Genomic DNA, 27,214 nt, shown 5'->3' on the forward strand with positions numbered 1-27,214 from the left:
CTGAATCGGTAGGCAACAATGAGTGCTGTATGGGCCAGACTCATGTACCGAGAAAACGAGCAGCCATGTCCCACAACATGGGCAATGTTCTGCATACCCTAGGGTAAATGATATGTATTATAGACTTGCGGAAATGTTTGTCATCCCAGGATCTGATAGATGCAGAAACTAGTCAGCCTCTGTTTTAAAGGTATTTAAACGATATTTTGCAATTAATGGGCTTCCTTCAGAGACCAAGAATGAGTATCGGCATCAGGATATACAGGAAACTAATCAATTGCATGAATACGTTTAAAACATATCAATTTTTTTAATTACGTTTTAAAAACAGTTTGGAAAATAGTATCTTCTTATCAAATCAACAAAATAGGGTATCCAAAGGTTATACTCCGGCTTAAACGCAACAAGTCTTCAAGTGCCAGCAACATTGTATAACGACATTACGGCTGTTTTTTTTTTGTTAATTTTTTTTGTGTAAACCTTGTTTTATTCAAAATACAACAAATGGGAGTACCTAAAAGTAATTAGCCTTGTCGAAAATTATTTTATCAATGGGATAAAACTATGTGGGCAGAGCTAAGGGTCTTAGTTAGCCAGCATTATTCAACGGAATATCAAAATTTAGCAATCGCAATTTAGCGATTACGTTAAATTGTTTGGTTGGTTTCAAACCTTGAGGGAGAACTATTAACCCAATACAAGACAAAAGCATATTTTAATATTCCACCAAAAATAATAAAAATTGAATAATTTCAGCGCAGTTCAGGTGAAAGATGTCATGTTTTTTTTTTAAGTTCAGATAAAATTCAAATCAAATCGTTGAACTGTTTAAATAGAGGGGGGTTAAGTGGGTTAAGTTCGATTTCCTATCGATATACGATATATTCGCGACGCATTTGAAGAAAAGAAAACATTAAATTTGGAATGTACGATAATGTGGCTGTAAAATCGTCTTCGTTGGCCTGCAATTGTTATTTCGCGTCCGCCGTGTGTGTCAGTGAATAATCAAAGATGAGATAGAATCGGGAAAACCACCAGAAAGAGCGACCAAAGCAGCAGAGAAAAGCCTCCCAAGCACCCCCTTTGCGCTGCTGCTGCTGGCAACGTCAGCGGGCGAGCGGACAAGCGGGACGAGCGGGCGTTGCTAATAATTTCTCCGGGGCGCTCCGCTGGACAAAGTGTTTTGGTTAGCGTGCGCGTATAAATAAATAGCTGAAAAAAATAGCAAATAGAAAGTGTATACCCCCACATGCCTGTGCCTGTGCCTGCGCCCCTGCCCCTGCCTGTTGTGTGCGCAATTTTCTGCGTTGAGCAATAGAGAACACAAGGTGCAAAAATGTTTACAAAAAAATCGCATGCAGACGTTAAGAAGTCGACGGCCAAGCTACAGGATTGCAAAAAGGATTCAGCCTCACGCCTGCGACATCTGCGCATGATATTGGGTAAGGTCGTCCCCAGAGCCCAGAAACCAGAGACCTCTGCGTTCACTGCGTTGGCGGTTCAGTGATTCGAGTGTTAATTATTTCATAATTTATTTGCATTCAAAGCAATGGCAATGGTCGGAACTGGTCGGAATTGAATCGAATGGTTGTCCGAGCCTCTGCGGGCAGGTGGGTGTCGCTCGAACCATTTTTGTTCGCTCAATGACGTTCAGCCCACAGACCATAAGTGGGGCCGCCAGAGCGTTGGCAATTTCCTGTTGGGCGCAAAGCGCAAAAGAACACAAAGCACACACACACACACACACACACACACAGTTCTCTCTCTCTATCTCTCTCCATCAGGCAACATTAATGTATGCAAATAAAAAAACAACACACACATGCTCCGATATACTCCGCTATGTGGCAAGCGGCGGGATGTGTGAAAAACCACGTTAAATGATAAACGAACAGAGCGCACAAGAAGCTATAACCCAAACGGCAACTGCTGTCGACGAGTTTCAGTTCAAGTCGTGTAGATTCTAGCCCCCTTCTAGCCATCGCCTTCTGCCTGCCGCCTCCTCCTTGACTCTGACTTTGAGTGGCTTTCTTTTTGTGTCACTGAACGAACGATTTCCAACAGGTGCCGGAGCTATTGCTCTCCGGCTGTTACTGTTGTTAGTTGCCTTTGTCCCTTGGCAAATTACACGCATTACACATTCTTCCCATTGGGTTGAGCGAGCGTTCCCAATTGTTGCAGCCTATTGTTGTTGTTGTTGTTGCCACACAATAATCATCATCAGCCGCGCAAAGCGGCAGACATCTTCGTTTTGGCCTTCTATGAAACCGGTTTCTCAGAGGTTTCTTATTTGGCTTTTACTCTTTGTTTAGCTTTCTTCTGTTTTGCAGTGTGCTTTTGCCGATGACAGCAGCCGGCACTCCTCCCTTCTCCCTCCTCCCATCTCCCTCCTCCCTCTACAAATGATTCATACAGCAACAACAACAATTGTTGGAACCCTGAACACCCATCATAACGTGTTTCTTTTTTTTTTAATAGCTTTTTTGTTGTTGTTGTGCATCGTCATGCGTGGTTTTTCATAGATAATTCCTTAATAGAGATATTGGCTTGGCCGCCTGGATTGGATTTGCTACAGTGCTCGGTGGTGCCTCCCTCTAAAGCTTATCAGTGCGCCGGCAGGTGCTTCAGATTGCGGCCTTTAGGACCTGCCTGCTGTTTTGTGCCCCGGCTCTTATCGGTTATTTCTGGCGGGAACTTGGAATGGGGCTGGGGGAGACCTATAGATAAATAGAAACCTTTGATGGATTGTATTTAAGCAATATGCAATTTGTACTCGCAATCTCTCAACAACTGTCCTCGTTTTTTCTTCTTTTTTTTATAGATAATGTCGAGCTTGAGGAGTCCAAGTCGCTGTTCGAGACCAACTATAGTCATGTGTACTTCATACTCTACGACACCTTCATACAGGCGGAGGCGAACCTAAAGCAGAAAGGTAATTTCAACTTTAATTCTGAGGTCGTCGGCAGTGCTCCAAATACGGAGTGTCTTGTGTACCCTATCCATTGGATGGTGCCCCAAATATGGAGTGTTTTGTACCCTTTCCATTGGGTACTTTAACCTTTTTGTTTTTAATGAATGTTTTTCACATCTGTTTATATGTTTTTTAGTAAAGAGAAATCTGTACTCTTCGAAAACAAGCCTAGGGGAAAACCTATTTAAAGTCTTTTACACTAGAGGGTGCGATTGTCGAGTTTCCGCGCGAATGGCATATTTGATTTTTTTTTTTGAGATAATATACCAAAAACAAATATTTTAAAATAGCAAAGCTGACTTTTATGAATACTAAAAAACCTGGCTAACATAAAGCGATCAACTCTGCTTTGAAACTATCAAAGCTAGCTGCTATAAAACTGTTGAAGGTGGCCTGTGGAGTACCTAATAGTGCTGATTGCTATGAAATTACCAAAGCTGGCTGCCACAAACAGATCAACTCTAATTTTTTAAGTGGCCTGTCAAGTACCTAATAGTGCTGACTGCTATATTACCAAAGTTGGATGCTTTTAAACAGAAAATCAGCTGTTGTAGACCAGTCCTGTGTGAAATGTGCTATTCATAAAACGATCTTTCGAAAGAGTATCCAAACTTCAGTCTCAACGAAAGTACTAACCGTCTCCCCTCTCTTTTTTTGGCCCACTTTAATTCGGTTAATTTTCTGGTATCTTTACCGACGATTTATTTTCTAGCAATTAAGCAGCAAAGCAAAGAGTAAACTGCGACGACCTTAAATGGAACTGAGCTTCTTATTATGTTTGGGTTTCCATTAATCTTAATGCTTAGTCCCATTAAATAGTAGAGATAAATAGTAGCCGAAAAACATATGAGATGCAAATATTCTAAATTGTCTTCCATTCTTCTGTTCTTTTACCCCAAAATCTCTCTTACTCTCTCTCTCTCTCTCAATTTCTCTATATATTTTTCTCTCTGTGTTTTTTTGTAAATCCCCTAACTGGCAGAACTTCCGTTTCATATTGGTAAGTTTATGTGGTTTTTCTATTTGATACAAAATTTGATACAAAATTGAATTTGCATCCGCCCAAGATCTTGCTTTGAAAATCAGTTTTCCATACTCTCATGTGTCCATATGCCCCACTCCTCTTTCTCTGTATCTCTCTCCCTGTATTTATCTATTTATCTGCACCACATGCATCTTCTATCTCCATGTCTATGTCTCCATTGGAATGTTTAGCTAGAGCCAAAAATGGGTTCAAAACTGTGATTTATCATTGATTTTTAATCGAAACTTTATCTCGCAGTCCACAAGGCGCATCGCGAGGAGCTAGACGGTTCACTATGGCTGCTGGAGAAGATTCTGTGCCTGCTGCCAGAGCTGTTGGCCCGTCGCTGGCAGTGCCACTCACTCAGCCGCATCATGGCCAAGCTGTTGCATCTGGGCAACTCCCCAAAGCTGAGAAGGGAAGGCGTCAGGTGAGTCCCAAACAAAACCCCATTTTGGTCTCCTCTGATGTGCTGCTTCTTTTCCACAGATATTTCCTGCTGTGGTACCAGACGCTGGGCGAGAATGCACCCGGCTATGTGCATGCCATGTATGCGGATCTGATACCCGGCCTAATTGTCCCTCAGAAGGGTGTGATGGGCCCCGACACGGAGTTCAGCGCCTCGGACTTTCTCACACATCCGAATATGAAGGCAGACGGGGGCATGGCCTCCGTCTTTCACGACAATGCCTTCTCACATCCCGTGCAGAGCTCAGAGCTGGTGGCATTGCTGCCGCCATCCTCCAGCGAGAAGTCGGCGCCACCAGATCCCCGCGATGGACTCGAGGTGCTGCTCAATAGCATGGTCCACACGGCCGCGTGTCTGCGATGGCGCGACAATCGTGCGCAGAAGGATCATCGAGCCTTTGCCTTCCTGCTGCAGCGTTTCATGGATGTTTTCCTGCCCGTCTTCTCGCCAAATTTCGATGTCACCTGCTCGATCTACAATCCCCGCCTGGACATGCCTGTGATGCGATCAATCAACAAGAAGGACGAGGTCATGGCCTCCTGTGTGGTGGTCCTCATTAACTGGGTGTCGCGTTTCACCCACGAGCGTCTGCTCAGCCACCGACTGGACTGCACGCTCCACATCGAGGATGTGGACCATGTGCGCCTGCAAGGCTATCAGCAGGGACTGATCGTACGGGATGTCTTCTACGTTAGTCGCGAGAACATCAACTTTGTCCACGAGGTCTACCGCCAGGCCTTCCTCCTGAACTTCACCTCCAAGCCGCAGATCGAGGCTATACGCACGGCCATTGCGGTGTATCGGGACTGGATGACGGGGGAGACGCCACCGCCGTTCCTGCTGGAGCCCAACGATGATCCGCCGTCCGCCTCGACGGCAGGTGGAACCCCACGCAGCCAGCGACTGCGCACGCCCTCTTATGTGGGCGCCATAGCGAACTCCAAGGAGCAGCTGGCCGTGAGAGCCGGCAGGCAGAACGTACTGCAGGTAAGCGTCTCGAGAAGCATATCCTTGGGATCTTCCTTCAACGAGTCTTTTCTGCTTTGTAGGTGTTTGTGACGAATGCTGCCAATGTTTTCCTCGTGAACACGGCCAATCTGAACATTTGTTTCCCCGCTCGATCGCGCAACTATCGATCCACACCGCTGGAGGAGCAGACGGAGATCTGCAAGAAGGTCCTCAATGTCTATCGCACGATGGTGATGAACACGGACATGGATTCGCGGACGTGGGAACAGCTGTTGCTGGTCCTGCTGCAGGTCACGTCCGTGGTGCTGCATCAAAATCAACATCATCATGGATCGGGGGTCGGGGGAGGTGGTGCTGGTGGTGGTGGTGCACCCAAGACGGCCACTCTGGGCGGCATCTTGGGATCGGCCATCTTCCAGACGCTGATTGTCACCTGGATACGGGCCCACACCAAAGTCCCGGTGAATGTGCTGCTGTGGGAGAAGTTCCTCAATGTCCTGCAGTCGCTGACGCATCGCGAGGAGCTCATTGTGGAGTGGAACAAAACGATACAGACTTTGACGCGCGTCTTCTCGCGCTACACCTACGGCATTAGTTTGCTCGACTTGCCGCTGGATCGCGTGGCCGAGAGTCGGGCAGAGAAACGTCGCCGCATCGGCACCGTGTGGCAGGGATCGGGCGGCAGCAGCAGCACTATGGCCAACGGAGGACCCGCCGCTGGCTCGGCCATCAGCAACAGCAGTCAGAGCCGTCAGCGCGAATCGCTGGCCGAGTCGAACAGCAGTCGCTCGGACGAGGCCTCGCAGGTGGCACTGCTGCCCTCGGGGCACCACCCCCGGCCCCATGGCCATCAGCACTCGCAATCGCAGGGTGGCACAGGGCACGGATCGCGACCTGTTCCCCTCACGCCGATGCTGAGCAGAAGCTATAGCGAGGGCAGTTTAGCGTCGGCGGCCAGAAACTCACGCATCCGCCGTCGACGAGCAGCCACGCCCAAGCCGAAGCCTCTGCAGCAGTCGCAGCAACTGCTGGGGGAGCATCGGATGCAGCAGTGTGGTGGTGGTGGAGCATCGAATGCACAGGACTTGAGGCGAGCCATGTCGCTGGACTCGCTGGCAGCGATACCCGCGAGAAAGGGAGGCGATACGGACGAGACGGATAGCTACCAGGATGGCGACAATGAGAGCGGGGCGGGGTCACGGAGTCCATCGCCAACGGCCAGCAGTGGAATCGAAGGGGGATCCATCAAGGATGCCCAGCTGCACATCGACGCGAGTCTGGATGATGCCAATTCCGGGAGCTATGGCAGCGGCAGTGGATCGGGCAGCATGTCCGGTCGTCGCTGCATCATCCTCGGGGGTTCAGCGGAGGGCTGGCACCCGGACTCCACTTCGATTATGTGGAAGCGCATGCTGGGCGCCCTGGGCGATGTGAATCGCATACCAAAGGCGGATCTGCACGCCCAGGTGTTCATGCATCTGCTGGAGATGACACAGAATCTGATAAAGATCAAGCAGAATCAAGGGATATCCACGGACAACCAGAGCACGCCGCCGACTCCCACACTGGTGCCGCCGATCGGGATTGTGGCGCCCTGGTGCTATGGCTCGCTCACCCTCGATCGATCCTTCAAGAAGGGCAAGCTGTGGGCGCTGCAGTTGCTCTGCTCGCTGGCCCTCCACGGAGCCGTGGGTCGGCAGCAGTTCCCGCTGTTCTATCATGCGCTGCACCAGCTGCTAACTGGAGAGGACCGCGACCTCATCTATGCCATTCTCAAGTACTTGGAGGGTCCGCGGCTGCTCAGTTTGCTCCTGCCGGGACACACGCTGCTGCTGCTCGATCTGGTGCACGCGAGCGCCATACTCCTCACCTCCCTGGAGGTCACCCGCAGCACGCCGAGGGCCGAGGTGGCAGCCCTGCTGGGATCCCTGCTCTGCTATCCGTCCTCGCTGCTGCCGCGTCCCGTGCTGCAGCCCTCGCCACTGAAATTCGAGCTGATGGAGTGCCCCGATCTGCAGGATCACATTCTCAACATTGTCCTGCGATGTGCGCGTCGCGAGCCCTCGTCCAAGGCCCGCTGCATAGCCCTGTCCCAGCTGGGCCAGTGGCTGCTGCAGCGCCTCTCCCAGCCCTCAACGAACTCTGCCGCGGGCCGGGCAGTGCCCTTCCAGCAGGCAGTGCCGCATCCCAAGGATATCCATCCCAAAGAGTCGAAGAACTTCAATCCTCGCATAAAGGAAGTGCTCCAGGTGCTGCTCCAGGCGCTCCAATTCAAGCATCACACCATTGCCATGGTGGCCGTCGACTCCCTGAAGCTGTGTGCCGAGCGGGGCCGTCAGCTGGCGGCGATAGAACGCGTTCCCCAGCTGATCATCACGGCGCTGTGCAAGGCCCTGGAGATCCAGAACGTTTCGAAGCCCAAGGACTCGGACAAGGTGGTCCTCACATCGCTGATGCTCTGCCTGGGGGAGTTCTGTATGGCGATACCCGCCACCCTGATGCTGGCACCCCTCAACGAAAACGGCGACACACTGGTGCTGCAAGTGCTGCGCGTGCTTCTCCAAGTGGCGTCCGGGGCGCCGCGTCACGAGCGGGTGAAACTGACGGCCGACGATGATTTCGACATGCACATTGCCCACGACGATCTGCAGGGCGATGGACGACTGCCGGAGGCAACCTATCAAACGTCGGAGACCATTCAGGCGTGCATCACGGCGATCCGGCTGTGCGCCAAGGCCGTGTCCATGCACCTGGTCACCCACATCGGTCACTTTCCCATGGGCATTGGAGCCTCGCGGCTCAGTTCGATGGTGGAGGAGCACGATGACATTGGCGGGTCGGCCCTGGGCAACCAGGTGGACAACCGACGCGACTCTGTGGATCTACCCTCGGTGGTGAGTGCCCAGAATGTGCAGCTGTTTATGCTCAACTCGGGTCTGGTGGCCAGTTTTATAGAGCTGCCGACGCTGAAGCTGCCCGGCGGCGGCATCACCGCCGGCCTGGTCACCGCCGAGAAGCAGGTGCGTGTGCTCATGCGGGATCTCAATGGGAAGGCCTGTTGGGATGCCTCCATACTGTACTCGGAGCCGCGCAAGACGGAGGAGCCTACGTCGCAGCGACCAACGCCAAAGCTCCATCACCAGCACCAGCAGCAAACGCTGGACTCGATGGCGTCCTCGATGATGGGAGTGGAGATGCAGCTACCGCGTCACACACTGCGCCATCGGCCGGCTGGAGTCTTGCCTCTGGCCAAGGACATGGCACCGGATCTGGACCAGCTGGACGACATGCTGGCCTACATCGGGCACACCAGTCCTGAGTGTGTGGCGCCCAATGTCGCCCAGCTGAATGCCCCGACCAGCAGTGCGCTGGGCAACAACCAGGAGGCACAGGCCATCTCTGTGATCCTGAACCAGCGGCTGCTCGAACAGGAATTTGTGACGCACACGGCCCGGGCGCACTCGCCAGCGTTGCGGCACGCCGGCTCCAGCTCATCTCTGCAGCATCATGGATCATCATCGGTGGACCAGCGGTCGCTGCACTCGGCCTCCGCCTCGTTTGACTCGCTGCCCACCCGCACGGAGATGCCCTTCCAGTATTGCCGGCTGCTCTTCTCGCACCTGGGACTCGCTGGCTGGGAGCGGCGTTCACGAACGCATCTGCTGCAGAGGACGGAGAAGCTGATGCGAGAGCTTAGGAATGTGGATCTGCAGAAGTGTCGCGAGACGCACAAGATGGCCGTTATCTATGTGGGCGCCGGGCAGGAGGACAAGGGCAGCATCCTGCGGAACACCAGCGGCAGCAGCACCTACGAGATGTTCGTGTCGGCTCTGGGCTGGGAGATAGATTTGGAGACGCACAATGGCTTCTTGGGGGGATTGCCGCGGCAGGGATGCGGAGCGACGGCGCCCTACTACGCCACACCCTTCCTGGAGGTAGTCTACCACGTGGCCACCAGGATGCCCTCGGATTCATCGGAAGCAATGCTGCTAAAGACGCGACATCTGGGCAACGATGAGGTGCACATTGTGTGGAGCGAGCACCACAGGGACTACCGGCGTGACATCCTGCCAACAGAGTTCTGCGATGTCCTCATTGTCGTCTATCCCCTGAGAAACGGCCTGTTCAGGGTGACCATCAACCGGAAGCCCGAGGTGCCCTGGTTCGGTCCGCTAGCCAACGAGAGCGTTGTCAATGGCGCCTGCCTGGCCACCCTCATCCGGGCGACAGCCATCAATGCCAGTCGAACGAAGCGCGCTGCCCTGCCGCTCTACCAGCAATTGTGAGTCCATGACCCAACCTTCAATCCAAGCATCCCAATGACTTGTGCTTCCTTTTTATTTGCAGTTACGAGGAGCGCAATCGTTCGCTTGACAGCGTCTCGTCGCGTTACAAGGAGAGCACTACATTTGAGGATTTCGCCAGTCGCATCTACAACCCGATGCCCTTGTCCACGCTGGGAATGCTGCGGGAATCGAATGCCAGCAGCTCGACGGCGCCCCTGGCCTCTGCCCTACTCGATCACAATCGCGCTTCAGTGAAAGGTAGGCAAGTCGAAGACAATTTTGAGGATAATTTGATGGATAATTGGTCTGATTGCAGGTTGGGTACAGGCCTCGATTGATTCGGGGCCCATGCTGGGCATTGCCCCATCTGCCTCGGCAGGATCTACGGCGGCCATGGAAGCGGCGGCGGCCAGCAGCATGATATCCGCCTCGCCGCGCGGCTCCCGCAAGCTGGGTGCACCATTCAAGAGTGTGACCAAGAAGCATTCGCTGCAACAGATTGTCATTGGGGGTGGCAGCAGCACTGCCAGCGGGGATACACCGCCCGAGAGTCCAACCATGCCGCATCGACGCTTTAAATAATATTTCTCCTATTCTTTCGATTCCCAATACTAACATTCCCCACGCCCCGCCCCACCCCACCCACAGTTCGTTCCAGGCGATGCACAATCCCACGATGAAGAACACATGAACAGAGTCGAACAGATGCCGGAGAGTTCTGCAACAAAAGTATTGCGAAACACGTTTCCTCCTATGTTAATTATTGTAATTTATTTCTTTATTCGCTTTCCATTTAGTCTAACTAATCAATGTAATTAACTATTTATTTGTTGCTAAGCCTAATACATGCTACTCTCTTTTCCATGCCCCTCCATTTCCAAGATCACATTGTGTTTTAAGTACTTGTGAATTTTATTTAGTTTATTAGGCTTTTAAGATATATACATATGTATCCTTTTTACGTATTTATTGATGATTTTGCTACCATGTTACGTCCACTCAAATGATTTATGAATTATGTATTTAATCGCTGCACTCAATTATGTTCATGATTTACGATTTCTTTAATTAATTTGATGTAATGTTTCATCGTTAGCTTTAAGTGCAGAATGTATGGTCTAATTGCATTTCGCTGAGCAGCTGAAGTATGCGTTTAATTCAAGGCAAACTGTTATCCAATATTACTCCTATATTCGATCATTATTGTATGTTATCTTTTACCCAATCAAAGAATTCGAAATTCGCACAAAATGCAAGAATAATCAAAAATTTCAAATCCCCTTTAAGTAGGTATAGATATAAGTCTCTTGCTCTGCTGCCCGTTTAAAGCAAACATCTACTACTAGTATTATGTAACTGAGCTCTATGTATAGATACATCCACCCCCCACCACCACCATAGTCTTAAGCTACCCCCTCCCCCAACAAAGCCCTTTCGTAAACTCAAAAAACAAACATTGTTCAAACCCAAAAAGGCCTTTTATTTGTGTGTAAAAAACTGAAATTGTTACATGGATGATTTATTAACAAATTGTAGAGATACGTTAAGTATATCTTTCGCTTTGTTTCCAACGAATTGATCAAATTGATATATTTATATACATTTACATAAATGTTAATTTTTTTTTTGTATTTAAAATGTAATACGGGCAACTGAAAAGTTAATGGCAATGTGTTTTTGTTGCACAAAAATGTTTTATGAAATCTGTAGTCGAATTAACACACAATTAACATTAAGGAAATTTTTGTAAGAGCAAAACGAAACGAAACGATCGAAAAGTAAAGTAAAAAGTATGTGAAAATTTTGTAACTAACATCCAAGTAAATGGCATTATATACAACCTCCATTTACAATTGCAATATACTTATGATATTTACTAATTTATTTGAGAAACAGTCGCGAGTATTTTTTCGTACAATAAATAACAATGAAAACCAAAAGAAAAGAAAAAGGGTTAAGCAGAGTCCACACCCCCTTCTGGGCCTTCCTTCAGGTGTGTTTCTGTTTTTGGGCCAGATGTTGTTTAATGTTTTTGTGGTAATTAACGGACACGCAATCGCACGGCTGACACTCATTCGGCCGTGGCACAGACACACTGGCGGGGTCATTGGCTTCGTTTTGTTCTTTTTTTTTTGGTGGTATCCTTTTTTAGGGGTGGCTAGGCTATGCACCCTCATCCTGCAGACTAGACAAACCGGCTGGCTGGCAGGTTGGCAGGCTGTCTGAATGTGGCTGGGGATCTCTGCTGTAACCACCGCTGGATAGTGACGCCATCGAATTAGAATTTTTTCCCCTGCACAGAAATACCCCCAATGGTCGGGCGCTGCTGCTTGACTGCCGCACAGTTCTCGTCGAGCGGTCGTGTCGTGTGAACGTTTTTCTTGCTGCCACTTCAACGTCGTCGTGTTGCTTCCAAAGATAAACTCAAATCGCAAATCTAAGCCCTCGAAATGCGCAGCCAAGTATTGGGTTTTTGCATAGCCATTTTGCTAATTGTTTGCCTCATGTAAACCAGGCTAAAATTAAATGTGAGATTAGATGTGCCAGAGATCTCTGATTGGAGCCCTGCCAGAGATGGGGCGTACGCCACAGAGGATACGGAGGATAGGCGACAGTCTCGAGATGCTAACGCGTGAGGCTCGTCGTGAGGTGGTGCGCTGTGAACGTAAGTGGAAAATCACTCATACGCCGCGTTGAGCTACGGTCGATTGCATCACCTATGAACTGTGAACCGCTCCTTGGAGCAACGTCTATATGATCGATTAGCAATCATAAATCCCCCCTAGTATTCTCATTGTATTCTCCGCTTTGTTTGTATTGTCTATCTGTCTATCTGTATTGCCTGTACCGCTGTAATAAATTCATGAAATGTCGCATTAGGTTCGCCTGTAGGCCCACATTGTGGATTTGCATAAACAGGCGACGTCATCGCCAATTTCAACATTGGAGCATTGGAACCCCCATTTGCATGGGTATCTATAGGTGGAAGCCCTATTATGATGTGCTGTGTGTGTTTCTGATTCTATTTACTTGTGGGGATGGCTGCTCCAGTTGGGAAATCGCTAAGCAAATATTTACAAATTGCTGTGGAAATGTTATCTAGATTAAATATTGGATCTCAAGAAAATGATATCATTACATATCTATACAATCTTATAAGCTAAATATAAACAGACTTGGTATTTATAAATATATAAAAATATGAATGCATTTAAGAATATATTTTTAATTAAAGGGAAACTATTGTTTATCTGTTGTGAGTCCTTTAAGTGAGCAAGAAATGTCCAAGGTTTACTCTTTCAGATCGTTTCTATGGTGCAATGTAGTAAGCAGATTGTGATCAAAACTATTGTGATTAAAACTAGAGACCCCACGGCATCTGGTTGGACTTCCTTTGCGGTCTTTTGATGTTGTGTTTTCTAATTTAGGAAAACTTTAGTTAACATATGTAAGGCATGTGTGCTTCCACATTATACTCGTACATAGATCAATGAAACTTCTTTCATAGGAAGCAAAACGGAAAAGTTTTATCGAAATTGTTTTTTTAAGCATAAATTCTTTATGACATTACTTTATTGTTCCCAAATGAAAATTATTCAAATTAAACTGGGTAAATGCCTTTAAAATAATGCCCCTGAGACCGCAATGGGTCCCCGTGGGGGATAGCAAATGGCAGATGAAGTTTCAATCTAGATGCCTGCTCGGCACGCGATTTGTGGCTTACTCCATATACACACACTCCCTCGTCCATAGTCAAGTCCTTGGGCCTGCCTTGTGGCCGCTAATTAAGCTCACCTTGGACATGAAAAAAGCGGCGTGTTTTTTCAAGGTCATCGCCGATAATTGCGTCCATGGCAACAGCCGAAACCCGAAACAAAATGATAGGGAAATGAAATACACGTTGAATTGCAGGACCAACGATGGTCCTTATTGGACTAAGTGTTTTATGCGTGTTTCTATTTAAGGATACAACAAACAAATGAATGATATAAATATGTATACAATTATAGGCCTAGCTATAAGTAGGCCTAATCTGAAATGTGGTTTTGTGGCAGGGGGAAGGCGAAAACAAATTTATAAAGTTGTAGCCACAACCGCCAAACGAACTAAGTGATAAACTTTGTTTCAAAGGAACAATAAAGATACTTAGCTAAACGCTGTTGATAAAGTGCGGATTGATAGACGAGTACGAAAGAGTATAGTACATATTTATAGAGAAAGTAATTGTAATTGAAGTAATAAGAAATAACTACAAAGTAATATCTATAGATCAGTCATAGTCTGGATAGACTTCATCGTATCCTTCCGGAATCGCAACGACAACTGCTTTGAATCTTTTGTACAAGCATTGTAGTCGTACCACGATTACGCATAATTATTTTTATTATTTGAGTGTTTATTAAAAAAATACAGTACAAAACAAACAAAGTCTCTTGGGGACCTCTTAACCTCCAACTTTGTTCGTGTAAAAAACTCATAATCTAACAAAACATCAACACAAAAATGTTTTCAAATCAGAAACAAAAAACAAAAGCGAGAAAAACAATTGAAATAAGAAAATAATCAGTTTGTCCCCTTCCCACGCATAAAAACTTCACCTTTCTCCCCTCCCCACCTGCGAACCACCACCTATACGAAAAATAACAAACTCGTAGGAAACGAACCAAAACAGAAACAAGAAAGAAGCGAAAGCCAAATAAAAACATAGGTTTGAGCTGTTGGGAGAGGGGTAGGTGCGGGAGCAACTAGTTGCAAAATGGCGAAATCAAAACAAAACCGAAGACGCCTCTCTTTTCCCAGAGAGTGCGAAAGAAACAGAGAGGGAGAGAGAGCGACGGACTGTTGTAGGGGACTCAAGGTGTATTTTTACAGGGTGGGTTACATTCTTACTCCCTCTCCGGATAACTGTGCGTATGAGTTTGTGGCCATAAAGATATTTATGGCACATAGTGTGACCCGTAATTATTTAAATACATTTTTTTTCGGGAGACCACTATGTCATACTACTAACTACTAATGTTATCCACTTTGGAACACTATATCATAGAACATCATTTATCAGAGCTCGGTCTCTGGGCAAGACTCACCCTGCACTAATATACTTTGGACTTTCAGCTGGAGAATGCTCCACAGTTCGTCGTTGGCTTGGTCGCCGCCTCAGTGTCTGAAAGAGTCACGAACGGCACAGTCGGTCGGTCGCTACGGAGTTCGGTCCGCCATTTCGTTCTTTCGGAGACGCTCTTCTCTCTACGGGGGGCTTGGGCAATTAACGGTGTCTTTCCCCAAACCGATTTATGCTAATCAAAGACATATTAATATCAATGTAATAATGCATAGATAAATGCTTAATCGAAAAGACCCACCAAAACCGAAAAAAGCATGACCTTGAACTGTTTGTGTGTGTGTGTGTGTGTGTGCGGAGTGTGTGTTGGGCGGGAATTGTGGGCTTAGACGAATGACGCTTTTCCCAGCCAAAAACCGTGTCCCACAACACGGACACGCCATGAGCCCCTGGGGTTAATTAGAGTAGATATTCGAGAACGAGCACAAAAAGGTGTTAAATTCGGTTTCGTTACGTATACGTAATGCGGCATGAAAATACAAAGTAGTAAATCGAAAACTTGAACCTCAGTGGTGTGCCAAATGTAAATTGATAGCCAAAGGTGTTCCGAATCCAATTGAAAAACTTTCGCGCGCACACACACACAAAAACCATTTGTCTCCTCCCACATTAATTCCAAATCAATTAATTTCAATTATTCCAATCGCTCAACGGAATAGAAGCAAGGCGAAAAAAAAACAACAAAATTATAGTAAAAATAGAAAATGTTCTTCTATGCTTGATTGAATTTGGTTTACGGTCGAAATGTACTCGTCCCGCCTGTCCGTAAACTGTTTATTGTTTTTCTAATAAATTTCTGTTCGCTAATTTTTAATGTTTTCTGCCAGTTGGCTCCATAAAATATTGCCCGTTTGGACCATAAAGCAAACAAATGTGAAATAAAAACTATTTTCGACTATAGGCTGGACAAAAGAGCGAACAAATCTGTACAAAAAAGTTGTGCTAAATACGTTATAAATAAAATAAAATTCAAACTAAACTTAATAAACTTGGAATCCCACGGGAAGCCGCAAATCCCGACAATTCCTACATAATAAATCACATAAAAACATGCTACAATGGAGCTGATAAAAAAGTACAAACAGGGAAAGCTAACAACTGGCGATATACGCAATCTGAACCGTACGTTGATTCATTCTTTTATTCGCTCGGATATACATTTCCTTACATATTCTATTAATAATTATGTACAACATTCAAATGGCCCTTAGTCGCCCTTAGTTCTTGGAATATTTTTAGGTAGACCTTCACTGGCCCAAGAAGAAGGTGAAACCTAAGCTAAAATAAAATCAAAACAACATTTCGAATGTCAAGTTTCAAACAGATATCCAACGACTTCCCAGCCAATGACAGACAGCGTTCGATTCAATTATTGTAAAACCATTTGTCCATCAGTCACGGTGGCTGCTCTGCAAGGGGCGCGTCTTTCAGCAGCAATAAACAGTCCGAGTAAATTATACGAGTATCTGGCAAATGTTTGGAAGCTTCCCAGATGCTTTCACATGTGACAGTGGGGCAAAATCTATTTCTATTTATTTCGAGGTTTTTTGCTAGCTAAGCCAGGGACAACCGTTCTTAAAAGTGCCCCAGATATCACCTAAGTCCCCCTGGTATAGTGTGCTAAACATTGTGTCTTTTTTATACCCTCAATCGCCTCATCAAAAGGTGCTAAATAGCCCTAAAGGCTTTACAGAAATTTGCTGATATTAAGTTCGTTTCGGTTGCTTATAAAAATTTTCGCACATTGCTTCCTCTTGGCTCTGACGTTGAAGCCCCCTGCCCGAAATGTTAATAAACATTCAAGCTGTTGCATCTCTTGGCCCGCTGCTAAGTGGCGGCAAGTGGAAAGTTTGTTTGAGTGGGCGCCATCGAAAATACGCATACGCCATGTGGTCCCTGTTAATGGCATTAACAAATTGGGCTACTTAAGTGCAAAACTTCCGGGATCAATTAGATCTGCAAACAAACACTGTAAGCAGGGGAAATTGCTATCAGCCTTGGCAATGGAAGCTTCCCCAATATTTCTCGATCGTATCTATCGCCTCTATCTGGCAAACCATTTAGTAATGTTTATTTATAGTTTGCTTTACAAAGCTCCTACTCTTTGGGCCATATTCTGCTGCCAAAACTGGCCGAAAGTGGTTAGCCCCGCTAACGACTCGTGAAACTTCTCGCTTGCCCGCACCCAGTGCCCAGAAACAGACCCAGACCCAGGCCGGAGCTGAGGGGCGACATGATGTCATGCCACAGAGAGACTGTCCCACTCTCTGGGGGATCGTGCAACGCAGTAAATGAGTGCTGGTGTCTGTGCCCATCCGAAAAGCAAACACAAAAAGAACCATTCCGCTTAATGCGTTCAAAGCACTTGGGGCATGAAAATTGTGGTACCATTCCGTGATCTATACAGCTATGATATACGAGTGTGTATGGGGAAATTGTAAAGCTCGTCTGTCCATAATGGACTGTAAAATGGAATTGGTAATATAACATTCGACCGACCCATCATGCGCATATTTTTCCGCATTTCGGAATCGTATATTTTCCCGCGAATCTGTTTGTTGACTCTGCAGTGTATGTATTTTGTTCTTTTGTTTTAATTTGTATCCCGAATCATGTGAAATGAAAGCATCAGTGCGAATATTTTTGCATCAATTGAAATGAATTTTATGGGCCAGCAGTCACGATATCGACGTCATCTTGAATTTGTTCATCGAGAATGATATCATAGCCTCAGATATAACCTCACGCACACACTGAGAATCCCCACAACCTGGGACTAGTCCACAGTTAACTGAATCTTACAAACGAAACACAAAAAAAAATGCCAAATAAATTATATGCCCCACCCTCCGCTCCGCTCCAGTCAAAAACATGTCCAACAAAACATAGCGAGAAAACAATATTTCATCTCGTGTGGCTAACCTTCTACGAGCAGCTTACATACTCGCACAATATTTGATTCGTTCTATGAATAACATTAATAATGTCGTAATCCATTGCTGGCAATGCTTTTCATATGATATACTTGATCAACGGCTCCTTGCAGATCCATATACAGTTGATTGTCCAAATATAGCTCTCTATATACTTGAGCTGTTAATTTACAATTCAAATTTGTCAACAGCGGCTCTTTTGATATGGCAATGTGCATAAAGTGCTTAATAATGGCAGAGGTTATTTATAGGAATTCATTATCACCATTGGAGATATAACAGAAAGGGGGATCACAAGTTAAATAAATGGAAAGAGTTGATGGGCTTTCGCAGATTAAAGCTCTCATTATTCGACAATTCAAGGTATCCCTGTAAATATATTCTACCTTTTGGGATACTATTTGATTGTACCAGGGTGATATGGAAGGATTGACAGAGCTCCCAAGGAGGACTTTGATATATTCATGTATAACCCTTTTTAACAATTTTCCAACACATATTTATCTCCTTGCAGACACCGTGATATGCCTTATGGTATGCATTGCAATATTCTCTATAATATGGAGCATTTCGTTGCACATGATATCTGGGGATCTGTACGAGGGAATAGTCAGTGCCAAACTCATTTTCCGTGAGCGCAACTTCGATCAAATGGATAACCGCAGCAAGGAGATACTACACCGGGACTATATCAAAGCCACCCAGCAGGCCTATGGGGATAAATATTCCGTTCAGGATGTAACACCGGATTCGCTGCAGAGCGATAGCCGTAAGGGATTGCAAGGAAATCTTCTCAGAAGTACATTCTCTAGCGGTATTTTCTTTTGCAGAAACCACAAAGCCAACCTTCAAGATACCACATATCTACGAGTCGAGGGAGAACCGGCCGCGGTTGGAGCGTTTGATAGCTGAAAACAATGAAGAGAAGGCCTTGACCACAACGCTGGCGCCGACTCCCAAGATTGTCTTCAATGCGGAGGCAGATCGCCAGTTCCTGGCCAGCAGTAAGCACTAGACATATCAATCCCTTTTGGTCCTCGGATCTTTCACAAGCAATTCCCTTTAGTGGCCCTGGATACACATGCCACATTTTGGAATCCCGGGATTGGCGCACAATTCGTCTATGCATTTCCTCTTATATCGGAGATTGTGGCCATCATCTGGACAGCCATGTGTCTGATCTTCCAGACGGGCAGCAAAAAGAGTTCGTGAGTATGATCTTACTATGAAATTCTATGCCGTAATCAACATCCATCCTACTCCATTTCAGAGTCCTGCCGAAACCCTGGCGCATTGTGGTGCCCTCCATCATAATTTTCTCCGTGATGAGCCTAGGTAGCGTTCTCTACACTATTCTGACCAACGGACATCTAAAGAAATTGTGCGGACAACTCCGCGAGAATCTCACCGATCCCATTGCCATCAGCTGTGGGGATGCCATCGCCCTGCTGCGGCCCATCGTGCACGAGCACAATGTCTCCCACGACACGTACCTGCAGCTCTTTCGCTGCAGCTATGTGATTGGTATGGTGCTGTGGATCATGGCCCTGCTAGTGATGGTGCTGCGGTTCATCTTCGCCGTGGACTTCCAGCTGGTAGACATCGATGAGATGTTTGATCATAGGCCGAGCACAGATTTCCAGGCTCCCATTCAGCCCGTCTATAGGGAGGTAGTGCAGCAGAGCAGTCCGCAGCACCAGACACAGATGAGGCCCAGATCCGAGGAGGACTATCAGAGTGCCAGGTCGCACTTGAGCGATGTGGCGGTGCCGCTTCTCGATGGCCAGCCCCAAGCTTCGGTTGGGGTCACCAGTTTGGCCTAAAGGGTGGCAAAACGAATGGCAATCTCAGGTTTATATTTATTTTTATATACGAAGTCAAGTCCTAGGGAATAGCTGGAAATAGGGGTAATCATTTGTCCCTTTTGTCCAGAATTTAGTCTAAATTTTAGCGTTCTCCCATAGAGGAGTCTAAGCGAACTCGTGCCTCGAAGTCAGAATTAAATAGTTTAGAAAATGTCGCCTTACCTAAGGAACAAAGTGGATTTGTTGGACGATTTCAGTGTCAATTTAATGGCTCTTGATATAAAGATATTTTAGCATACTTTCAGGCATCAACATAAATACATATATGTATGTATCATTCATTAATTTGGATCCGTTAGTTTCGAATCTCGTTAAAGACCTTTATTTAACTTTTAACATTTCAATCCATCCAAAGCCGACAATCTCCAAAAGCTAAGCGACATTCCCTAGTCGGTCGATCGACTATAATCTTTTAAAAGAAACAATAACCGTAGAGTTTTTTTGTTTTATTGAAAATGCAATAATATTCTAACCGTCTGACAACCGAAAAACTGTGCAAATAAAATACAAATGTTATGTATACGAAGGATCAAGCTGTGTTTGTCTAGGATCTAGAGCAGCTTCATGGTGATGGTCTTGGTCTCCAGATAGTTGTCCAAGCCATCCTTTCCCAGTTCGCGACCAATGCCAGAGTGTTTGTAGCCACCGAAGGGCGTCTGTGGGAGCACGGCATCGTAGCAGTTGATCCAGACGGAGCCGGCGTCCACATTGTTGGCGAACTTCAGTGCCTTGTTGATGTCATTGGTGATGATGCCGGCGGCCAGACCGTACTGGACATTATTGGCCCGATCAATGATCTCGTCGAGGCTGCTAAACTTGAAGATCGACTGAACGGGTCCAAAGATCTGTCGGCATGAAAGTGAACCCATTAAAGGATGATTTTGTAAAGAGGATCTCAATGTACGTACCTCCTCTTGGGCAATCTTCATGTTATCCTTCACATCGGAGAAGACAGTGGGTTCGATGAAGAAGCCAACATTGCCGATCCGCTTGCCGCCAGCCTGGAGCTTGGCGCCCTCCTTCTGACCGCTCTCAATGTAGCCCAGGACTTTGGTGAACATCTCCTGATCGATCTGGGGACCCTGCTGTACGTTCTCCTCGAAAGGATTGCCCACCTTGCGGGCCTTGGCCTTGGCAGCGGCCTTCTCCACGAACTTGTCGTAGATCTTCTCGTGCACATAAGTGCGACTGCCGGCGCAACAGCTCTGGCCGTGATTGGAGAACAGAGCCTCATGTGTGGTCTCCACAGCGAAGTCAACTAAAAGGATCAAATATGCGTTAAGGCCAGAAGAAGATAGGGAATCAAGGCGGTACTTACTGTCCGCATCATCGAATACCACGACTGGACTCTTGCCGCCCAGCTCCAGGGACACCCTCTTGAGGTTGGACTTGGCCGCTGCCTGCATCACGATGCGACCAATGTCCACGGAGCCGGTGAATGCCACCTTGGCGATGTCCGGATGCTCACTGATGGCCGCTCCAGCTGTGGGCCCGAATCCATTGATGATGTTGATGACACCCGCTGGGAAGCCCGCCTCCTTGGTCAGGGCAGCCATGTGCAGGGCGGTGAGGGGCGTTTGCTCCGCCGGCTTCATGATGATGGTGCAGCCCACGGCCAGGGCGGGACCCCACTTCCAGGCCAGCATCAGCAGAGGGTAGTTCCAGGGAATGATCTGGCCCACAACGCCCACGGGCTCCTTGCGGGTCATCGAGGTGAAACCTCCAGCGGGAATGGTGTCGCCAAAGAACTTGTCGGTCCAGCCGGCATAGTACTGAAGCGTCAGGATCGAGTACGTGACATCGAAGAGGGCCTCAGCATAGGGTTTGCCATTGTCCTGGGTCTCCAGGCTGGCCAGAAACTCCTTGTCGCGCTCCATCAGTGCGCAGAGCCTAGAATGTTGTTATGATTAATGGAAACTGATTCTGGACAAGAGGGGCTGGGTATATATTTACTTGTTAATCAGATTAGTGCGCTGCAGGGGACTCAACTTGCGCCAATCGGAGTTGCGATGGAAGGCCTTCTTGGCCGCAATCACTGCCAGATCCACATCAGCCTTGAACAAAGATAATTCACATTAGTTCGGGTGCCTTATAAATAAAGAGCTTTGACTCACTTTGTCTCCTTCGGCCACTTTGACGATTTCCTTGCCAGTGGCTGGGTTGGATGTGGCAAAGGTTTTGCCAGAGACGGCATCCACAAACTCATTGTTGATGAAGAGCTGCAGTGGGAATGAATGAAGGAATAGAAGGCTATGAATGTGCAGTCATCAAAGGACCCATTACCCAACCTCACAGTGATGGGGCTGGCAGTTTGCAAAACTATGATTAGATCTGCTCATACTCCTACCCAATCTGGAGCGATGGTATGCCAGTAATTGGTGCAATTTGAGCATCGCTCTCTCTCTGATTATAATCTCAGGGATAACAACCTTTGTGTGCCCCAACAAGTTGTCAGCACTTTGATTGCCCCATTTCAATTTTCCAAACGACACGCGACAATGTAAGCAATGTAATATTTAAGTTCCGTCACGATCCCAAACTGTCAACTTTACGAACAAACAAAACTGTTGACATAACAAAGTCATCTCGTTTTAGGTGGTATTTGGAAGTGATTCAAAGTTATAATGGAACATTAACAGATATAAATAAATGCTTTTATCGGGATTTGAGGGCTGAGGGTTCATAAAGAACATTGGATTGAATCAGATGAAATGGATTCAATTGGATGAAAGTCACTTGAGTTGGGGGAGAGTTATATTTGTAACAAAATCTATTACTTTCATTGCTCGGGAGAAAAGAAAACCCAGATTCGATCAGAAAGTGTATTCAAATTCGAGAGCATTCGATAGATGAGTTGGTATTTCATGACAGCAAGATAATACTCTGACCCTATTCACTCTGTGTCCTATAAGAGATCTGCTCGCACCACCTTATAATCCCATTAGGTATATACAAAAAGGTGGTGTCAAAGTCTCCTCCGTATCAGTGTCTTCGAATAACAGCATAGGACCCCCTAAACTTTGTGTATTGTTATCAGTATTGTTTGCTCCAGAAGACCACATCATTATTATCGCCGGAGCAATGGCAGATTTGTTTATTGAGTGTCAAACAGCAGAGTAGATTACGACCAGAACAGAACACCCTGTATGTGGGTATGTCTCGCTGACCCACACGTAAATCAAAGAGAAAAATTCGAAAATTGCGACACAAACTAGTTCGAAACAAGTTGGTTTTCCATTAGAAGCACGATGGAGTTTGGGTTTTATTCGCGTATATGTATGTAGTACTTATTATCTGAAGTTTGTTTAAGTTGTTCCAGCAGGCATAAACAGGTGTAAGGCTGTTTAATCAATTGCAAAACACTTATTGCATACAAAATGCAATTGGCAACAAAATATAATGTATTCTACTATATATGTACTCACTTTTGTGTACTTGGGCTTTGTGTTGGGATCGGCCATACTGATGGAGAATGTATATAAACTGCTGCTGGCACCGAGGACTGGAGCTAAAGTGGAGGAGAGCTTCTGTCGCGAAACTGAAACTGAAAAAGCTACCAGATGCTGCTTTTATAGGCTTCCATCGCTGCTATCAGAGTTTCTGTTTTCTGATTGTCCGTTTATTTCTGTTTTTGCCGGCCGGCAGGCTGAAAGACAGACACATACTCGTATTATTTATTTGCACCCTATAATGATATGAATCGCGTAGGGCATGTGGGTTTTCTAAGCCTGTTTGTTAAGGGTTCATGTCCTAGGTGAATTTGAAGCAACTTTCCCCTCAGACTCCCACCTATCTAGATTGTTCTTCCCAAATACATTTATATAATTAATTGTGGATTTTCGTAAGGCATCTTAGATAAAGGTACTCTTAATTCATTACCTCAATAACTGGTCATATATTCATTGCAGTGCATTCCAAATTCGTTGTAGCTTAGGCTCTCAAAGTTTTTGTAGACTCCTTTACGGATTGTGTTTTATCATCAAATTCATTTTACGCTCAATTTCTTCATCTGGAATGCAAGCTTTCGTGAGGTTTTTGTCTTGGCTAAGTCTCAAACGTTATTCATTGTTGGTTCTCGTCCCGGCTTTAGTCTTATACGTTTGTTCTTATACAGGGTGCATATTTTAAAGATATCTTATTGAATATATAGAAAAACGAGCTCTATAAAATTTAAACTGATTTATTTAATATAAATAACAATATATTCTTTAGTTTTACACAACCACAAACAAAACCCATCTATAGATATTCTGTTTAGGATAACAAATTCATTTAGAAGATTCTATCGAATAGTCGTATCAAAAGCTCGTTGTTTTTATCAGCTGCTTGCCATAGCTTTTGATGGGAAAACTCTCGTACTGATAGGTGCGTTGCACCAGACCATGATCCAGAAATTTCAGTTTGTTCAGCGACTGTGCAATGTAATTGCTGCGTGGAATGAGAAGACAATGAACTGACAACTCAGATCCCAGAATAGAAGAGGGGTCTATCCTACCTGTAGTACTCGTAGTCGTAGCGCAAGTACCCAGAGAACGGCTGAAGCTCGAGGCCATCTGGACAAATGGGATTGCCGTGGAGGCTCAGGTACTGCAGGTTGGGAAATAGTCGTCGGATAAGTCGCATTGTTGAGGGCAGGTCACTGAACTGCAATGCCAAACGCGTGTAAGAGACTCTGTTACGAAGAAGGAAAGGACCCTACCTCATTCTTGTTCAGCATGAGCACCTCCAGCTGTGGCAGGGGTTGTGTCAATGTCCGTAGTCGTGCCTCGTGTAGCCGATTGTTGTCCAGCACCAAATGACGCAGCTGCTCGAACTCCGCCAGCCAGGACAGATCCTTCAGGCAGTTATAGCTCAGGTCTAGCAGCTCCACGTGCTCCGCATGGCGCTTGACCAGCTCTAGGGGCAGTGATCGGAGATTCTGCTGCACCAAAATGAGCTAAATTTTTGGGCGATTGTGTCTCGTTCGACTCGTAATCACTCAAAGATAAACCAAAATAATTACCCTACCTGACTGTCGTTGTGTTGGAACGTTTGCATTGCCTCCAGATTTCGTATCTACTGCGAGAGATCTTCTATTGTGGGATGGGAGTGCGGGCGAGCTTTCGGATACCTTTTCGGCGATCGTCTGAGGCACAACTGAGACGAGCCCCGTCGCTCATTTGCAGCAGTTGATAGCAGAGACGAATGCTTTTGTTTTTGCGTATTTACTTTTACTTTTTTTTTTTCATACCCTGTACGATGCCATGTGCAAAGGATGTGTGTGTTTTATAGAGGCTCAGAGTCTCTTTGCTTACCTTACTTTTCATTGGGGCTAGTCAAATAGTCATAAGCATACCTCTAAAGTCTACCGGCTGGCTGAGTACCATACTTCACTGGATAGCATTAGGCAAAGTTCCTTTTACAAATTTTATATTAAATTATATATTAAATTATTAAATTATATATTAAATTATTTATATTAAATCGTAACCGCAATATACAAAAATATTACAAAATTTGTAGGAACGAAATCTAGGTAATTATTTTTGTATTTTATGGAATTATATGTTAAGATACTCTACGTTTATTCATTGTAAGAATTGTAAGAATCCAAAAATGTGTATTTATTCACTTTAGCTATTTGCTCTTTCTTAATTCTTGTTTTTTTTAAGAAGAAGAAGACACATCAAAAAACTTCACCAGGGGTATTCCGCAAGTCGATCCCCAGGCCCTTATCAGGCCTACCTACATACTCCGTATACTCTTCGTAAGTATGTGTTTTATTTTGTTTGGCTTCTGCGCAGCTGTTTGGTTGTTACTTTTCCCTCCTCTTTCGTTGCTTACAGATGCGGGAGGGTAGGAGCAGGTAGAGGGGGAGGCGAAGTACTGATAAGCCGGCAGGCAAAAGCTGACATGTAGAGGGCGCCAGCGAATATTAGTGATCGCATATGAAGTACATACATTATACGACAAGTGCTCCCGCGGCAACGTCGATGCTCGATGTCCGCATGAAATGCTGTCAGAAATTCCAAAATGTTTTGTTTTTTGCACAAATCCTTCGACTGCGCTTTAACCACTTTGACCACGACTGGATTTGGTCAAGTGGTGGTGGTGCCTGGTGGTGGCCTGGCGATAAGTGCTCCACAATGGCAGAGTGCGGGCAAATATATTTTTAATTGCCAGTTAGGCTGGCAAACAGAAATGACGGCCCACAAGCGCAAGAGTCCGAATGAAAAGGCAAAACGAAAAGACTACAGCGGCCTGACAAGCAATTTTCACTGCAAATGGCTAACGAATTGGTAGCGAAGAGAGAGAAGGAGAGGCGGGGGATGGACAAACTAGTGCCAAACAATAGGAGATGACAGCATAAATAAACAAGCTGCGAGATACAAATTACGGCTCACAGCATTTAGCCAGGCACTTAATTCAATGAAACCCAAACCATGCGCTCAATCTCACTCCCAGCAGCCAGAGATACAGACACCGATATACGAGATAGATGCGTCTGGGCCTCGGTAAAAGTAATCGATTTGCCAGTTGCCTTTGTCATCAGACCTTTGAGGTGGCTGACAGCCGTGCCATCCGTGGCGACAGCTCCCTTAACCCTTCCTGGGGCACTCACTCTGCCATTTGGACCGCCTGTCAGTGACACTCGAAGCGTATAGCTCTTTTGTCCGCTAACCATCTTATTATTTCCCCTGCGTGCACTCCACTTTTGCTTGGTAATAAGTGTGGTACGCATGCACGTCTATGCCTCTATATATAGGCCTTTGATTGCTGGTCGTTTCAATAGGCATTATAATTCAATGTCAACACTGAATTGACCGTTGTGGAAGACCATTATTCCGCAGCCAGTGATCTTCAATAGGGCAACCTTTGACGCTCAAGGGTATAGACATATGAGAGCTGGACTGAGAAATGGACTCGAAATAAGTTTTATGGATCCTCTTCCTTAAACGCGTCAGAAGTCTCCCCGAAACTCCTTTCTTGAAGTATGCGGCGCAATTAAGTTGTATTTTTACCTGCCACTTTGATGACTAATCCACAGCACTTAATTCTGTGGCTATACTCGTATAAAGGAATAGAATAATTTGGGACCCATCCCCAAAATCCAATTTGCTTTGACCGCCGCATTAGCCTCATTAACATCACCATAGAGACCCGCCGGCCACCCACCACCCACCACCCACCTGAAGCACTCTTAGTGCCATCCAACCACCCAACCACCCGGAGAAATAAAAAAGTACTCGACTTGCTCCAGTTTTAATTACTTCCCACAGGCCGTTGCCGATGATGGTGTTACTTGCATAAAAACCAAGACGGGGATGGGACTGGGATGATGAGTGAGGAGTGATGAGGGGAAGCTCGATAATTGTGCTAAAATCGAATGACCTTGACGGGTGGGACACCCCTCGCGGCGGCTGGTGCGAAACCTGGTCAACTAACCTGGTGTTTGCCTCTAATTAACGAGATAATCGACGGTGCTGCTGCCTCCGATCGCGATTATCACTGTAATCATCATCGTTATGCAGCTCCGGGGCAAAACCATTTAGCCGAGCGATTTGTCAACGCATCTTTGGGGCACCTGGCCAAGAG

The 27,214-nt window shown here is 46.3% G+C and overlaps 4 protein-coding genes across 7 annotated transcripts; 2 read left to right on the forward strand and 2 right to left on the reverse strand.

Moving 5' to 3' along the window:
- The first annotated feature begins 814 nt into the window (after nt 1-814).
- On the forward strand, nt 815-11,565 carry LOC4801125 (probable Rho GTPase-activating protein CG5521). Of its 2 annotated transcripts, XM_015181546.2 has the most exons (8): nt 815-1,442; nt 2,822-2,932; nt 3,954-3,971; nt 4,254-4,425; nt 4,485-5,451; nt 5,514-9,715; nt 9,781-9,977; nt 10,036-11,565. In XM_015181546.2, exons 1-8 carry the CDS (start codon nt 1,337-1,339, stop codon nt 10,299-10,301), a joined length of 6,039 nt encoding a protein of 2,012 aa, XP_015037032.2. In that variant the 5' UTR covers nt 815-1,336; the 3' UTR covers nt 10,302-11,565. The 2 variants fall into 2 exon arrangements, with proteins under 2 accessions (XP_015037032.2, XP_001358269.2); XM_001358232.4 differs by lacking the exon at nt 3,954-3,971.
- Nucleotides 11,566-12,068: 503 nt separating this feature from the next.
- Nucleotides 12,069-20,165, forward strand: LOC6897053 (uncharacterized). 3 transcript variants are annotated; one of them, XM_015181548.2, is made up of 6 exons: nt 14,845-15,042; nt 15,669-15,963; nt 18,289-18,543; nt 18,605-18,778; nt 18,841-18,982; nt 19,045-20,165. In XM_015181548.2, the coding sequence occupies exons 2-6, from the start codon at nt 15,900-15,902 to the stop codon at nt 19,595-19,597; spliced, it is 1,188 nt and encodes a 395-aa protein (XP_015037034.2). In that variant the 5' UTR covers nt 14,845-15,042; nt 15,669-15,899; the 3' UTR covers nt 19,598-20,165. The 3 variants fall into 3 exon arrangements, with proteins under 3 accessions (XP_002137237.3, XP_015037034.2, XP_015037033.2); XM_015181547.2 differs by having other exon boundaries at nt 15,743-15,963; XM_002137201.3 differs by lacking the exons at nt 14,845-15,042; nt 15,669-15,963 and adding an exon at nt 12,069-12,384.
- LOC4801126 (aldehyde dehydrogenase X, mitochondrial) lies at nt 20,071-23,210 on the reverse strand. The gene is made up of 6 exons (XM_001358233.5): nt 23,065-23,210; nt 21,754-21,858; nt 21,593-21,693; nt 20,958-21,529; nt 20,548-20,897; nt 20,071-20,484 (listed from the first exon to the last, which is right to left on the reverse strand). Exons 1-6 carry the CDS (start codon nt 23,098-23,100, stop codon nt 20,191-20,193), a joined length of 1,458 nt encoding a protein of 485 aa, XP_001358270.3. The 5' UTR covers nt 23,101-23,210; the 3' UTR covers nt 20,071-20,190.
- A 675-nt stretch (nt 23,211-23,885) lies between these two features.
- LOC6897054 (leucine-rich melanocyte differentiation-associated protein) lies at nt 23,886-24,797 on the reverse strand. The gene is made up of 4 exons (XM_002137202.3): nt 24,647-24,797; nt 24,339-24,575; nt 24,135-24,283; nt 23,886-24,067 (listed from the first exon to the last, which is right to left on the reverse strand). Exons 1-4 carry the CDS (start codon nt 24,674-24,676, stop codon nt 23,938-23,940), a joined length of 546 nt encoding a protein of 181 aa, XP_002137238.2. The 5' UTR covers nt 24,677-24,797; the 3' UTR covers nt 23,886-23,937.
- Between the last annotated feature and the right edge of the window lie 2,417 nt (nt 24,798-27,214).

Source organism: Drosophila pseudoobscura, chromosome 2, assembly GCF_009870125.1.
Source record: "Drosophila pseudoobscura strain MV-25-SWS-2005 chromosome 2, UCI_Dpse_MV25, whole genome shotgun sequence".
NCBI lineage: Eukaryota > Metazoa > Arthropoda > Insecta > Diptera > Drosophilidae > Drosophila > Drosophila pseudoobscura.

What these genes read in the sequence shown, in the direction of transcription:
- LOC6897054 (XM_002137202.3), bottom strand. Translation starts at nt 24,676, where the DNA reads ATGCAAACGTTCCAACACAACGACAGTCAG. An exon ending in TCCAACACAACGACAGTCAG is followed by an intron (nt 24,576 to 24,646) that starts GTAGGGTAATTA and finishes CCAAAAATTTAG; the next exon opens with CTCATTTTGGTGCAGCAGAA. An exon ending in TACGACTACGAGTACTACAG is followed by an intron (nt 24,068 to 24,134) that starts GTAGGATAGACC and finishes CATTCCACGCAG; the next exon opens with CAATTACATTGCACAGTCGC.
- LOC6897053 (XM_002137201.3), top strand. Translation starts at nt 12,258, where the DNA reads ATGTGCCAGAGATCTCTGATTGGAGCCCTGCCAGAGATGGGGCGTACG. An exon ending in TTCGCTGCAGAGCGATAGCC is followed by an intron (nt 18,544 to 18,604) that starts GTAAGGGATTGC and finishes TTTCTTTTGCAG; the next exon opens with AAACCACAAAGCCAACCTTC. An exon ending in ACGGGCAGCAAAAAGAGTTC is followed by an intron (nt 18,983 to 19,044) that starts GTGAGTATGATC and finishes ACTCCATTTCAG; the next exon opens with AGTCCTGCCGAAACCCTGGC.
- LOC4801126 (XM_001358233.5), bottom strand. Translation starts at nt 23,100, where the DNA reads ATGGCCGATCCCAACACAAAGCCCAAGTACACAAAA. An exon ending in CAAAGCCCAAGTACACAAAA is followed by an intron (nt 21,859 to 23,064) that starts GTGAGTACATAT and finishes TTCCCACTGCAG; the next exon opens with CTCTTCATCAACAATGAGTT. An exon ending in GGTATTCGATGATGCGGACA is followed by an intron (nt 20,898 to 20,957) that starts GTAAGTACCGCC and finishes TGATCCTTTTAG; the next exon opens with TTGACTTCGCTGTGGAGACC.
- LOC4801125 (XM_015181546.2), top strand. Translation starts at nt 1,337, where the DNA reads ATGTTTACAAAAAAATCGCATGCAGACGTTAAGAAGTCGACGGCCAAG. An exon ending in GCAGGCAGAACGTACTGCAG is followed by an intron (nt 5,452 to 5,513) that starts GTAAGCGTCTCG and finishes TCTGCTTTGTAG; the next exon opens with GTGTTTGTGACGAATGCTGC. An exon ending in CTGCCGCTCTACCAGCAATT is followed by an intron (nt 9,716 to 9,780) that starts GTGAGTCCATGA and finishes TTTTATTTGCAG; the next exon opens with TTACGAGGAGCGCAATCGTT.